The sequence below is a fragment of the Zootoca vivipara genome, chromosome 12 (genome assembly GCF_963506605.1).
Source record: "Zootoca vivipara chromosome 12, rZooViv1.1, whole genome shotgun sequence".
NCBI classification, from domain to species: domain Eukaryota; kingdom Metazoa; phylum Chordata; class Lepidosauria; order Squamata; family Lacertidae; genus Zootoca; species Zootoca vivipara.
Window position 1 is genome coordinate 35,084,159 of NC_083287.1, and position 15,598 is coordinate 35,099,756.

The window sequence follows — 15,598 nt, forward strand, 5'->3', positions numbered from 1 at the left end:
TCTCTCCTCAGATAATTCTGGGAAGTGTAGCTTGTTAAGGGTTGCTGTGTGAGAGGTGAACCACAGTGCCCATAATTCTTTGAGGGAAATAATGTACTTTGAATATGCTTTAAATTTATAGTGTGTGCACAGTCCTAGGTACTAGGCACTAACAATTCCCATGCTTGCTGTCACTATAGTAGTTTAAAACCAAACCAAACCTAGAGACAAAGATTTTTTTCATCATAAACTGAAAACTGCTCTTGGCTTACATACTTGAGTGCCACTATCTTGTTGCTTCCGACGGTGATGTAGTACGAACAGTTCATGTTGTGATGATACTCAGTAAATGAATAGGTAGGGCTCCTGACTGTACCCCGAGAGCTGTTGAATACGCCACCACAAGCTACAGTGAAAGGCAAAAGATTGTCATTACTGCCAAAGAACCTCTTTGCCATACACACTTTGGGTCTAGGGTTTCACTCAAATGCAGTAAGCGCTGGTCTATTTTGTTGATACCTGATCAAATATCCCTTTCATTTGCTCCTTCAGAGTTGGAGTCCAACAATATCTGGAGGGCAACATGGAGGTATACATTCTAGTATATATATAATTTGTTATATGGTTAAAAACCAGTGTATTCCATTTAATACAACAAATACTAGTATGGATAAAGTAAAGTAAAGTAAAGTAAAGTAAAGTAAAGTAAAATGGTAAGTAAGCAAACTTGAAGACATAGTAAATTAAAAGAGAGATAAATGTTTTATGTACACATCATCATTATCATTATACCCTGCCTATCTATCTTTCCATCATTACAGGGGAAGAGCCTTTTGACAATGGGGATTTTTCTGTAACACCCATCTAAAACTGCACTTTGCAAGTGTAAAGGCCCTCCTATGACCATGTACCTCTAACTGGGACAGGTAGGCAGTTGGTTTACAATATATCTTGCATTAGCAGTGGATGAAAAAGAAGGTGCCATAGGCCAGTTGTAGGGAACCTTTGGTTCTGCACATGTTACTGCACCACAGCTCCCACCATCCCTGGCCAATGATCACGCTTGCTGAGGCTGATGGGAGTTGTAGTCCAGCAACTTCAAAAAGCCCAAAGGTGCTAAGGAACTGCATGCAGGCAAGTGAAAGGCATTCCACTCAGAAGAGGGAGAAGGCTGGCGGAGGAGGGCCAGAGCAAAGAAACCAAAATGAGCTGCCAGGGAATTAAAAGCCCCCCTCCTTCACAACCAGCAAATGAATTCTGCAAAAGGGATTAGAGCTTTCTGCTCCTCCTCTGCCAGCCCCCAGGGAGGCAGTAAACCCAGTTTACAAGGGTGAACTACGGTAAAGTACAGCAGAAGATGAAGATAAAACACAACAATGCATAAAAATTACATTAAAAAAAGAAAAGAACCAGCAGAAACTGAGCCCTGAGCCTGGAGGCTGAAGGCCTGCCTAAGCAACAATGCCATCGGGTAGGTGGCAAAATGCTTTCAATGGATCTCCTGAGACAGAGTTCCACAGAGCGGCTGCCCCAGTTCAAAAGAGGCCATCTGCTGATAACCATAGAGGAGACCATTGGTTTCTTTAATTATTTCAGCCACAGCGATGGTTGTTTCCTGTGTCCCTGATTACTTCAGGGTGCATGAGAAAGGCTTTGCAATGCATTAAATCATTCAGCTGGATTCAGTAGATCCCAACTTTTTGGAGGGGGAGTGTGATTAAGTGGCTTTGTAACTGCTGCATGGCTCCCTCAGGGTGAAAGTTAATGTCCGCTTTAAGATCTACTGAACAATTTGCAGCGGCAGAAGCCACAGTACATTCTTTTTAAAATTCTCCATAATGGATGCCATTGGGAGTCTGAGAGGTGGCTCAGTCTTTGTCCCTTGGTTCACAGCTCTCTGCAAAACCATCTGTGACCACCATTGTGCTCTGTTTTATAGTCTTCCATTTGGCAGTCAACCACTCTGGGCTCTCTCTTGACAAATCGCCCAAGCCCACTGCTGTCCAAGCTTCTAAAGGACTAGTCATCACAGCAACCACTAGCATTGCAAAGCAAATTCTTTAACAGGCAATGAATGCCTAGGCTCCCATTCCTCATTTACAGCTACGGTAGGGTGGCGTCTATCGAGCACTGCCCTTTGGACTGTTGACAAATAAGAGACAAAAGCACAAGAGGTTTAAAAAAGCGGCGCTTATGGTACGCAAGAAGAGAAAAGCTTCTCTCTTCTCCCCCCTTTTGTCTTTTGTGAAGGATGAAGCTAGAAGGAAACAGAATGTTCATGGCTAGAATGTGTTTTGCATGGGCCAAAAAGCCAATAAAAAGCTACTAGTCATACTTTACAAATGTCAGGAGTCAAAGGTCAGGTGGCAGCAGCCAATTTGAGTGAGTTATGAAGGCCTCTTTCACAAGTAAATTAACATTGTCATCCTTCAATGATATTCCGTCTAGCCAGTAGCTCTCAGGATGACTCATTTCAAACAATGATACTTGATTTCATGCTTCGAGGCAAATGGCTGTTTCTCAAGGCTATGGGCAAGGAGGGGAACATACTACCTGGTACAAAAAATGAGGTTCACATACTTGTTATCGGCCCAAAGTTTGATTAAGTCTTAAAAAAAATGTTTTCCAATGTCAAGGTCTGTGAGTTAGCTGGGGCCTACCTATTCTCTTTGACTCAGAAGCCACTCTCGCATCCAAAGGATGAGGGTTTAGTTTTGTCCCTGCCTAGAATATTTTATACTGGACTAGACACTTCCATTAGCTCAATCCCATGGGCATTGGACAGTTTGTCTTTAAGAATATTGCACTATGTGATCTTTGCAGAGTAAATTCTTTGCAATGTAACAGAACTAAAGTGTTCATAGGAGCTTTCTTATGAGACCCAAATGAGATTAAAGTACAGGAAGTTTTTTTAAAAAAGAGCAAACAATAATAATGCTTTATAGGATGCATAAAATTTACAAAAATGTATTCTCTGGAAATGTGATGATGATGATGATAAAAAATTACAAGAACTCACTAAAAAAAATGACTACAGATATATGCTGAATGTGTGCACATGAATTTCTCCATTCCGGATTCCACCATTTCAGTGGCAAAGGAGAAGCAGAGGGGAAATTGCTTGCTTTCTAGCATTCTGGCATTGAACATTGAATCATGCAAATATTAAAAACATGGCATTGCATTCAGGGTCATTTTGCTTCATTGCCAGTGGGATAGACACAATGAAAAGAGATGGCCTTGAACTGTTTATTTGGCATTGGGCTAATCCTGAGCGTTTTATGACAATTATTTCTGAAAACATGAGAAGTGCTTTGTGTGTGATATATGTCACAGCTAACTCTAAAACCAAGGATGAAACCCTAAAGCATACTTACCTGAAGCTAAGCCACGGTGATCACAGAAGGGGTTGCATCGCAACAATCGTCCATAGGGTGATATCCAATTAATGGGCTCCATCAGTGCAAAGATTTCTGTTTGAGCAATGGAAATTCTTCCTCTCTTCTCTCACATGCCCTCTAAATCTGTTCCAGGGTTTCCCCCCAGCCTTATGGAGCAGATTTGCGGGAAGACCACAGGGGATTCATACGAGGAGGAAAAGGGAGAAGTTCTATTGGGCAAGTGCATATCTTTGGGATGCATTAGTTGGATAGCATCCTTAGACTACAGATGCCCATACAGGTTACATGGATTACCCCTTGGCCCCAGTTCAAAATGTTCTCTAAGCAGTGGTTCTGAAAATGAGTGAGATTTTTCATTGGCTGGTGTCTTGTTTCTTTGTTTGTTTGTTTCAGATTTGGAGGAACCCACAAAGTCAAGGGATAGTTAGGTCTTCTTCCAGGGCATCATTTCGTTGCCTGACGCATAGAAAGACATGTTGTTCCCACCAACAAAAGGCTATATTTAAATGTGGCTACTCACGGATTGCAGCGTAAGTGGCCAGAAATCCGACACCAACAATATGAGAATCTGTGTAGAAATTCAACAGTGCGGCTCCAACGATGCTGATAGGATGAGGGATTTCATTGCCGCAAAACGTTTCTTCGGGGTAAGGACCAGCTCTGTCCCCTCTGAAGACCTTCACTCCATCATAGGCACAATCTCCTAAAGCATTATGAGCTGCATGGCATCAAATTTAGAATGGTTCGTCAATATTTTGTGGAACTGTTTACCCAGCCTCTAATTACTTTTTAAAGACAATTTACCCCATCATAGAAAACAGACTAGGATACTACTTGTAGAGCAGGAGCGGGAAAACCTTTTCAGCCTAATGGGAAATCTTCAGGGGGGCACATGCCAACGGTGGGTGGAAGCAGAGGAAAAAGTGAATGGGGTCAGAGGCAAAGGCAGGTAGACCGTCTCCAGGCATCCCCAAACTTCGGCCCTCCAGATGTTTTGGACTACAATTCCCATCATCCCTGACCACTGGTCCTGTTAGCTAGGGATCATGGGAGTTGTAGTCCAAAACATCTGGAGGGCCGCAGTTCGGGGATGCCTGATCTTCTCCTTCATTTAATTTAAGGAAGAGAACATCACACACAGTATCAGAGGATAATTATATATATATATATATATATATATATATATATATATATATATATAGAGAGAGAGAGAGAGAGAGAGAGAGAGAGAGAGAGAGAGAGTCCCATATATATATATATTTCAAATTTCCTTTCTCTCAAAACTGATTGCAAAACTGATCTCTTTTTCAAACTGCTTGGTTACAGGTTATTTTTTATATACGAAAAAAAACAACCCTAAAGTGGATCATGCTATAACCGATAGGTAACATTCCTGCCTGCTGCAGGACTGCAGTTTTGTTTCTTGTTTTGTAGTAAACAAGAAGCTAGCCAAAAAGTAATAATCTGGAGTGGTACAAGCCAGCACAATGGTACAGTTGTTTCTGATTTCCAAAATGCAAGCACATGCCAAGATGAGTGAATCATCTCTTAGGAATCATCTCCCACTCCTAGTGTGCTCAATTTCAACTAAATATTTGTGATACAGTGTGTTCTGTATCCTTCTGGTTAGAGTGAGCCTAGAACACTTTTGAGCTATAATACATCCTTGCAAACACAGATAAAGAAGGAAACCGTTTGTTTAGAGACAGCTGGTCTTGGAGGCCTCAGAAAAGATAAATAGGAACACTAATCTTCTATGTGACTCCTTTACTGTTCCTGTAATGCTTTTCGGAAGTAACTACTCGCCAATGAAATTTTTCCTACTTTATGGATGCTTCTGAAATCCTCGTCATCTAGAATTCTACCCCAGTTTTCATTTCCCACACTGCCTTAGAACAACATTGTGTGTGTACACGTGAGTAGGGAAGTCTGATACATCAGTGTGGCAACTCCAGATCTGCTTACTCAATGTGAGGGCCAAGGACAGACATCTGGGCCAATGAGCTGTGCTGTGCTGTGCTGTGCTGCTGGGAAAGCACTGCAGCAAGTGACCAAGATTTCCAGGAGCTGATACCTGCTTGGAATATGCCTTTAGACACATTCATTCCTCCAGAGGAAACGTTTTCACAATTTGGTAAATACTGAGGTGAAAGGATTAACATTTCTGTCACTTACATTGCAAACCGAATGTTTGGAAACGTAGGATGACAATGGACTGCGGCTCCACATCTATGATATAATTGCAATTCAAGTTGTTGTCGTATTGAAGGGGAAAGTTAGGAGAGGCAATTCGACCTGATGGCGCAGTGAAGTTCGCTCCACATCCTGCATGCAAACAAAGAAACACACTCAGTTGCCATTGGAAAAGTTCAAAATCAATTATCTCCATGTGATTTCTGGGTATAAGGACAAAATAAGGACATGTAAAATACTTTCCACTTTTTGCAGCCTATAAAGTGTCTCAGTGCATGCTCTGGAAAGGTATTAAAGTCAAGCAAAAAATTAAAATACGTCAGTTTAGTTTTATTATTTATCCTCTACCCATCCAAATGAATGTTTAAGTTGATTTACAAGCAATTAATGATTGTTGCTAGTATTTATTTTATTTTTAAAATTAGAACCAATGCATTTGTCTCATGTTTCTCATTCTAATACACCTAAGATCAGGCTTCCTCAACCTTGGCCCTCCAGCTGTTTTTGGCCTACAACTCCCATGATCCCTAGCTAGCAGGACCAGTGGTCAGGGATGATGGGAATTGTAGTCTCAAAACATCTGGAGGAAGCCTGATCTAAGATCCTAGCTCTCTCTGAGATGTGAGAGCTATACCACTTCAAACCTCAGGTGGGGTCTCATGTGTCTGTATATTCTCTACAGCAAAATAAGATAATTCCTGCATATAGACAACCAACAAAGGAGAAAGTGTGCAAAACCGGAATGTTCTCATTGAGACATTTAGTTGTCTGTGTGTAAATAATATTTGGATTTACTCTTGTGAGCCTTCACTTGCAATGTGATGTGGCATACCCACACCTGAACTTAAATCTCCACCCCACGCATGCCCTGGGATATGGGTCCATTGTGCCATCAGTTTGCATCAGTGTATCAAGCCTATAAGATTTGGTTAGTGTCCCAGTACACTGCCACAAATGGAGCTCCTGTGGGCAACGGGAAGTCCTTTACTCCTATCCTCTGCATTTGTGATGCCACTGTACTGACACAGTTTGAATTAACCTCCCAATAAACAGTGCCAACAATATAGAGGCCTACATCCTAATCAGTTTCCAATCCAGGTATGCAAGCACCCAAGCTACACCTCCAATATAGATGACGCTTCAGATGTAGATCATCACAGCAATCCTCGGATTCAAAATTATTTACTACATTTTACTTCTTTAAGACCAGAATGCATCTAACTCTTCCAGGAAGGCTAAATATTGTGCTGCTGAATATAAAACTCTCCAAGGACTTATTTTAGCATATTTGTAGTTTTGCTTTCTATTCTGTGCCTGGCATTTTATAGCACACTACAGTTATTAGTAATTTTATCACTATGGCTCTCTATTTTGTTTTGCTTGGATTTATTTTATATATTTTACAAAGACTCTTTTTTCTAATGCTGACCATTGACCATAATAAAGAGGTTGATTGATATTGATTGATTTACTTACTGCTTATAAAAGATGCAGAGAAGCCACGTCCTGGGATGTCCTGTGACTGAAACACTACTGTCATCACATTTCCTGGTGCAACAATAGGTCTGGGAGCTGAATTTCCACACCCAACAGCTAATACTGCACCTTCCTGTTCAATATCACGTCCTCTCAACACCTGGGGGAAAGGGTTACTCTTTTTTTGAACATCTAAATAAGGCATCATGCGGATTTTCATTTTACACCAGCTCCAAACAGTTTATGGCAATCCTGATTTTACCTTACAGGCCAGCAAAACAGTGGGATGTTAGACTTGTACAGAAAGACAATGGGCATATAATAAAAAAATACCCATTCTCAGTTGTCACAAGACCCAAACCCTGATTGTAGGACCAGGTTTCAAAATGTGAATGGCGGCGGTGGGTGGGTGGGGGGCGCGGGGGAATCAATTAGGAGGAAAGAAAAATACAGTAATTTATATGCAGTGCTTTTTCCCTTAAAAATGTTTAGAGCTACTCTCATTTTCCTACTCATATTGAAATACTGCCCCTCAACGAGGCCAAACTTAGATTCACAAAATGTTTAGGGGTATGTGTACCCCTGTGTCCCCCCAGAAAAAAGCACTGTTTATATGTACTGTGCATAACTGAGGAAGAAACACCTGAAATCACCTATCAATGTTCAAATGCAGCCTCAAACATAGACCAGGGAGGTGGTGGAATTAACGGTGTGCTTAGCATTAATTCACTCTTGAATCTAACCCTGCTTGGGTGAGCTTTTCATTATGGGAGAAAACATATTAAAATCCATTGAGATCAACAAGCTCAATTATTGTGCTGAGCACAATTATTAATGCACAGGTGTTGCTGGTGGAGACACCTGGAGAACCTGGACTCATATTCCCAAAAGTCTAGTACAGCTCTTTTGTGTATGCAACAGCTTCCCTTTTCAAAAGGAAAGGCACCAAATCACTTTCTTTAAGGGCACATTGAATGTTTCACCCAAAGAGCCACAGTGGGCAAATCCTTTCTGATATCTGCACCCCCCACCAAGGATCTCTTGTGCACAAAAGCATATTTCAATTAACATTTTCAAACTCTATCCCATTCAGTAGGCTGAAACGTGAACTCTAAATTGGCCAAGGTATATTCCCATTGCTTCTATAAATACATATGCCATCTTGGCCCTCTTTGAGCAGTAATCCAGCAGCTCATGTCTTCCTACACGATGATAAATTATGCCTGCCCTTTATGAACAAGTGGGAGTTGTGTGCTTTTGCACAGTCTGGGAATAACAACACACACCATCTGCCAAATTCTTTAGAAAACTATTACGCTCTAAGGAATGCCAAACATCCCCTTCTCTTCAAGGGTCTTCCAAAGAAGCAGATCTTTAACAGCCAAGGAAGTATACACGATTCTTTTGTTATTCCTGAACATTTCCAGGTATTTGATGAAAGCAACATTAAAGAAAAAGGTTTTCTGATGCAGAATGCATATCAATTTATGTAGAAGCAGGCACAGATTGGGGTGCTTTTCTGTCATTGTTTTTCATATAAGATGCGAATAACTTGGCCTTGTTTTTCCAAAAAGACCCTTGCTGAGGGACCAATCCTAAGCACCCTGGGAGGACTGCCAAGGGGCCATTGGATGCTGTGGACCTGCCTGTCCACCTCTGGAGTGGGACATCTGTGGGCAGACAGGAAAATTCACCAGCACGGAAGTGAGATGCTTTACAGAGTCAGTCCTTCTACTTACCTGCAGCTCAATCCTCAGACCTGCTTCACCAGCCTAAAACTGCTGGTGAACTATGCTCACACTTACCATAGTCCACAATACTGACAAAACGTATTTGCTTACCTTCACATAATTGCTCTGACACTGTCCATAGCTATCCGGAATCTGGAAATTCTCATTGAAGGTTATCTCCAAATGTTTGCTTTCATGGGTAATTATTGTCCATGAGCACCTAATGTTACTAGGAAAGTCCTGGGGCCAGTGGGGAGAACGGATGGTGCCATTTTCAGAATGAAGGATGCCCCCACATCCTGCAGAAATGGCAGAGGATTATAGAATGAGTAAAAAAAAATGCATGCATTTGGATGGAAGATCACACTACGCAGTCTTTTCCTGGTGAAAAGGTATGGTTTCGTGGTCAGGTGGCAGTGGTTTCTTGTGCTAACTGTTGGAGGTAGGACCATCACTCAGTGGCAGAGTGCATGCTTTTCATACAGTAAGTCTGAGGTTCGATCCCTGCCATCTCTAGGTGGAGCTTTCTGAAACCTCGGAGAGCTGCTGCCATTTAACGCGGAAGACAAAACTAGATGAACCAATTGTCCAAGGCAGCTCTCTACTTTCCCAACCACTTGTAACCAAAAGCAGTCATGGATGACTTATGTAGCACACTCTGAAAAGTGTATTATTAATAAGTCCCTATATCAGAGTATCTTTCCTGACTGTGTGCAGTGGTCTACCAACAGGCAATTCACAAAGAGTTTGCATGTATCAACGGCTTTCACTCAGCTCTCCCTGCCTCTGTGTCAACATCTCTGTGTCAACCAGAGCAGAATACAGTGGTACTATTACTTCCCTTGATCTAGATGCTATACTCCTATTGATGCAGCCTAAAAAAGCCAATGCAATTCTGGGCTGCATCAATAGGAGTATAGCATCTAGATCAAGGGAAGTAATAGTACCACTGTATTCTGCTCTGGTCAGACCTCACCTGGAGTACTGTGTCCAGTTCTGGGCACCACAGTTCAAGAAAGATACTGACAAGCTGGAACGTGTCCAGAAGAGGGCAACCAAAATGGTCAAAGGCCTGGAAACGATGCCTTATGAGGAATGACTTAGGGAGCTGGGTATGTTTAGCCTGGAGAAGAGAAGGTTAAGATGTCATATGGAGGAGGGAGAAAGATTGTTTTCTGCTGCTCCAGAGAAGCGGACACGGAGCAATGGATTCAAACTACAAGAAAGAAGATTCCACCTAAACATTAGGAAGAACTTCCTGACAGTAAGAGCTGTTCGGCAGTGGTATTTGCTACCAAGGAGTGTGGTGGAGTCTCCTTCTTTGGAAGTCTTTAAGCAGAGGCTTGACCGCCATATGTCAAGAATGCTTTGATGGTGTTTCCTGCTTGGCAGGGGGTTGGACTGGATGGCCCTTGTGGTCTCTTCCAACTCTACGATTCTATGATTCTATGATTCTATCTCAACAATAGCTTAAGGAGCATTTACTGCATTGATGCGGATCATGCAAATGGGCCCTAAAAGGGTCTTTTAAAAGGGAGTGGAAGGTGGACCTATTTTTTTGTCCATGGTATACCTGCATTTTATCTCTGACTCTCAAAGATTTCCTTCATTAAAATTGTTCTTTATTCCAGCAATGGAGACATTTCCCTGTCCACTACCATATCCAGAGATGGAGGGGGTTGGGGAGTCCTACTTCACAACAGTCAATGCTATGCATTAGAAGGAAGGAATTTATAATGTTTTCCTGCTTACCTAAAGAATCTGCAGTCCATGTTGCATAGAAACCATCTCCCTGCACTGAGTGGTCGGAATTGAAGTTTATTAATAACTGATTGGAGCCTGACTGAATGGTGCCTGGTGATGAAGCTCCACAGTATCGTCCAATGACAGGAGAACTCGGAGATCCACCATTCAGAATGGTGAGCGAGTCCCATCTACAGGTCCTGTCATTTTCAATTTCAAAGTCCACAAAGGTAAGCTGTGGGAGAGCAGTAAGAGATGACTGTGAACATAGAATAGTATTTGCAAAAATGCACCGGAAACAGAGCTATCTCAGTCTGCTAAAAGCTTTATATGATAAAATAATCTATTTGTCCTCATTCTTACTCCAAAAAAACAGACATCATGATGTGCTCAGTTCCCTTACTTGTCCTACTTCCTTTTTTATTTAGGAGGAAGTGCTAAATAGAACCAAGCCAAACACAACCCACCAACCTTTTATTGTAGCTACCAAGGTGTTTAACAGCCTCCTGTTTTTCTAATCCCAGGAAAATGAAAAAAAGAGAGAATTTTACTGAGCTGCAGGTTAATGCAGCTTAGTGCAGGGGAACCCGGCATTTTTGGTGAACGCATCTGGAAACACATTGTCGTGCACACCAAAATGTACCCATTTGGTGATGCTCAGCACTGCCCCCCCCAAAAAAACAGGTAAAACACCTACACTCCCCTCAAACAAATAAAACAGACAAAAAATCACACATACACAAACATTGCAAAAAAAAAAGAACAATAGTTTATTTAAAAAATATACAACAAAAATTAGAAGGGGCAGAGGGTCTTGGAAGGAGTCAAGTGGGTGGTTTGAGGGCATGATGACACCCATACTCTCAATTAGAGTACTTCATGTAAAAGTTGCCTTGTTCTTATGGATAAAATACACCTATTTATTTTATTATAAGCTAGGACCCTCGTACTTACGGGACCGTCTCTCCCGGTATGCCCCGCGGAGGACCTTAAGGTCCATAAATAGTCAATAAATAGTAACAGTAAATAGTCCATAAATAGTAACACCTTAGAGGTCCTGGGTCCGAAGGAAATCAGATTAGCCTCAACTAGAACCAGGGTCTTCTCAACACTGGCTCTGACCTGGTGGAACGTTCTGTCTCCTGAGACCAGGGCCCTGCGGGACTTGATTTCTTTCAGCAGGGCCTGTAAGACAGAGTTGTTCTGCCTGGCATTTGGCCTGGAGCCAACCTGATCCCCTCCCCCATTTTCGCTTTCCCTTCCATATGAGGCTGCATTTTTAATTTTAATTTTAATGTATTTAGTCTTGTTCTTAAGTTGTATTTTAATCAGTTGTTTTATATCTAGTGTTAGCCACCCTGAGCCTGGCCTTGGCTGGGGAGGTCAGGGTATAAATAAATTATTATTATTATTATTATTATTATTATTATTATTATTATTATTAATACTCACATTGATGGTATGTCCCTCTGGTGCTACCAAGAGCCAGGAGCAATGGCTAGAACTATTGTAAGGTGCTGGGTAGTTAGGGCTTGAGATAATTCCACTTTCACCTTCCACCACACCACCACAGGCTGAAATAAAATTTGAGATATTTGAAGACGCTTTGTCCATTGGCTCATAGAAAATGCAGACATGCCAATTCCTAGGTGGCTTCATTGGGTGGGTGGGTGGGTTGGAACACACTTCGCCTGCATTGCTTGCATTCGCACATAACAGGAAGCCATTGTTTGTTTCAAGCATATCTTTTAACAAGCCACAAGCCATTTCAACAACAACAATCTTTATTACGCTCCATAGACCCATCAATTCGTTACCAAGCGATACACAGCTGGGACACCCCGCCCTCAAACCACTCAGACATCTTACTCAAATTCGGAATAGGAAACATTAGTTCTTGTAAAAGAACCCTGCAGTTGGCATGGTGGGGGCACATGCCCCTTGTGGTCTGGCCTCTGCCTGGCCTGCTCCTACAGAAAACTTCAATCTTGACCCCTCCGCTGTACTTTGGTTTTTTTTTTACAAAAATAAATTATTAAAATTGTACGTTAAAAAAAAAATCTGCCCTTCCTCCCTATTTCCCCCCAATCCTGATTTTTGTACAGGCTTGTCTACCAATTGGGAGTCTTGGTTTTTATATACAGTTCCGAGAGCTTCAAACCAAGGAGAGACTTTGCAGACAAGCCATTTCACAGATGAGCAAACATGGTATGTCCCATGTTCACGTCATGGTTTATTAATAGAAAACAGGTTATTTGCTTTGCACCTTCAGTACAACCTGCTAGAATCACCATACACAGGAAAAGTAACAGGAAACTTACCCAGAGATCCATAGTGGATGAAGAATCCTTTGTCCCTATTTTGATCATTGCTCAAAAATTGTATCCAGGTCTGAGGAGCTGCTATTAGCAGTGGATGCTGAGGTGGGCTGTGGCCACATAGTCGGTATAAGAGCTCTCCATCAGAATCCCCTAAATGGAAACACGGTGCTATGAAATATCTAAAGCCAGCTAAACTTGGCTGCCTCAAAACAAGCAAAGATACAAAGTTGTTGCAGTACCTTGGCTTCGTGAACCAATGCCCCTGTTATTAATTGACAACCATGGTTTAATCACAGTTTAAGAATGTATGCACAGCTGCACCATTTGCCCCTCTCTGGCTAGGGAAAACTGATATTTTGTTATAGTCCGATGAATAAAATGAAATACGGAATAAGAGAGGGTAAAAGGAGGCATTCCAAGGGCAGCTTGAGATCAACTGGACCAATGCACTTCCATTCCTACAACACATACCTTGAGGTGGAGGGTGGGGGGGATAGGACCAAAGCAGAATAAAGGAATAACAACAAGGAAAACTCAAAATCCCACCACAATCACCTTTCACCCTGCCCAGTAGAGCTATGGATTTGACTGTTCATTCGCCACAACTCTTCTGCTGCCATCACCATGCTCCCCACTAGAATTGCTCTGTTATTTATTCACTGGTTACAGGCAGCTGTAACTTACCTCTCCGGATTTCTAAGTAGTCGTTCTGGCAATTAATGTGCTGCTCCAAGTGGAAATCTCCAAAGAGAAGGTAAAGAGTTGTGATGGATGGCTGTGGATTTTGGATGACCCACTCACAGTTCAGGTTGTTTGCATAATTGCTGGTGCCATCATAACCAGGAGAAGTGAGATTCCCACCACCTGAACTGAGCAGATGGCTGCCACACACTGGGAAAAAAAACACCATTTGGAACAGTAAGGCAACATTTCATTATTTACCTATTTATTACATTCACATCTCACCTTTCTTCCAAGGAGGTCAAGGTGGTGTACACGGTTTTGCCCTTCCCAACTTTTTCTCACAACAATTATATGAGATGAGTTAAGTGGAGAGACAATGACTGGCCGAACATCGTCTTCCACATTCCACTGTTGATATTGGTACTAGTCTACCACTGATTACCAGGCCAATATTCTTGGTACTTCTATTACTCCATAACTCTCAAAGCAGGCAACACATTTGAAAAAAAAAATAACATGGTAAAATCTCTTCTTCTAATATGCCTCGAAGAGTTGATCATTCCACTGCCCAAACATACCAGAGAGGCACGGCAAGTTCTGACGTTATTTCGCCCTATTTTGCCCTTTAAAGACTGGCAAAATGGCTTGCTGTTGAAACACTCTGATTAAAGTCTATGTCACAGAAGTAGTGGTTCGGCCACCACAGGTAGCCAATGTAGTGCCCTTCAGACGCTGCTGGATCCAAACCCCAGCACCACCAACCTGTAAGGTCAGAGGTCAACACTGATGGGAATTGTAGTCTGGCAACATGTTGCAGATGTTGCATTGGCTACCACAGTATTAAAGATAGGGGTGCTCCAAGACATTTCACTGCTGAAAAGCAAATGAATCTTCACTGCAAAGTACATAATATCCAACCAAGACTGGTTGTGTTATTTCGGGATGTGAGGCAGAAAATCCCATGAGTACCTGTCCTTGAGAATAAAAATGTAATACTAATAAGTTAAATAACTAGAATTTCCCATCTTTTCATGGCATTCAAAATCAGGGACCCAAGGCAGCCACTTCACTTTTTCTAACGATAGGGCAGGCCCTGATTAGACACTCATTGGGCAGGTCAAAAATTAGGCAGAATCTTTCATTTACTCCTCACCTCCAGTTCTCCTCCTTGCATGTTAAAGATGCAAGCAGAGAACTGTAATACTGGAACTTCATATAAGTCAGTTTAAAGAGAAATACCATGTTATAAGAAAGCTGCTAAACAGACTTTATATTAATTCTTTTTGTCAGTGCTGAGTTGCAAAAAAAAAAAACCCAACATGTTCTATTACCTGCTTCTTCATCAGAAGCATATGTAATTCTGAAGCTTGCCTCAAAACCATCATGACTTTTTACCATTACGACGGTTATCTTGTTTCCAGAGGATTTCACCTGAGTCCCTGGAGCCACCAAACCACACAGCGTGGAGAGTCGAGGTGCGTTTTCACCAAAGCCATTGTGAACCTACTTGCCAAATAGAGAATAACATTAACAAGCAGACCTTTAGAAAAGGCTTTCTTCTAAGTGTGGTATGACCCTCAACATGCCTCAAACCCCATTGAAATTACAGTGGTGCCTCGCTTAACGAATGCCCTGCTTAACGAAATTTCCTCTTAACGAAAGGATTTTTCAAGCGGAGGTTGCCTCGCTAGACGAATTCATTTTATGAAAAATTCGTCTAGCGAATCGCGGTTTCCCATAGGAATGCATTGAAATTCAATTAATGTGTTCCTATGGGCAAAAAAATTTCAAAAAAAATTCAATGCATTCCTATGGGATTCGCTAGACGAATTTTTCGTTATAAGAAAAGACCCGTGGAACGAATTAAATTCGTCTAGCGAGGCACCACTGTATGGAACAAATGTGCTTTGAAACATGTAGGAGGAAGGGGAGTCGGAAGGTGCTTTACACCGAGTCAGCCCATTGGTCCATCCGGCTCAGTGTTGACTTGAGTGGCAGAAGCTTTTAGGGGTCTTTCCCAGGTCCACCTGAAGATACTCAGGTCTGAGCTAGGGACTTTGTATATATAAGA

The 15,598-nt window shown here is 41.9% G+C and overlaps 1 protein-coding gene across 1 annotated transcript in view; it reads right to left on the reverse strand.

Annotated features, from left to right (window-relative positions):
• The window catches only part of CUBN (cubilin), a 138,948-nt gene that overhangs the window by 15,289 nt on the left and 108,061 nt on the right, over positions 1-15,598 (reverse strand). Inside the window, exons 50-59 of the mRNA XM_035129760.2 lie at positions 14,859-15,030; positions 13,528-13,734; positions 12,844-12,993; positions 11,975-12,096; positions 10,532-10,757; positions 8,891-9,078; positions 7,050-7,209; positions 5,556-5,705; positions 3,901-4,098; positions 256-385 (exon numbers count right to left, since the gene is read on the reverse strand). Of these exons, the coding sequence (XP_034985651.2) occupies positions 256-385; positions 3,901-4,098; positions 5,556-5,705; positions 7,050-7,209; positions 8,891-9,078; positions 10,532-10,757; positions 11,975-12,096; positions 12,844-12,993; positions 13,528-13,734; positions 14,859-15,030 (1,703 nt within the window). The remainder of the gene's footprint in view (positions 1-255; positions 386-3,900; positions 4,099-5,555; positions 5,706-7,049; positions 7,210-8,890; positions 9,079-10,531; positions 10,758-11,974; positions 12,097-12,843; positions 12,994-13,527; positions 13,735-14,858; positions 15,031-15,598) is intronic.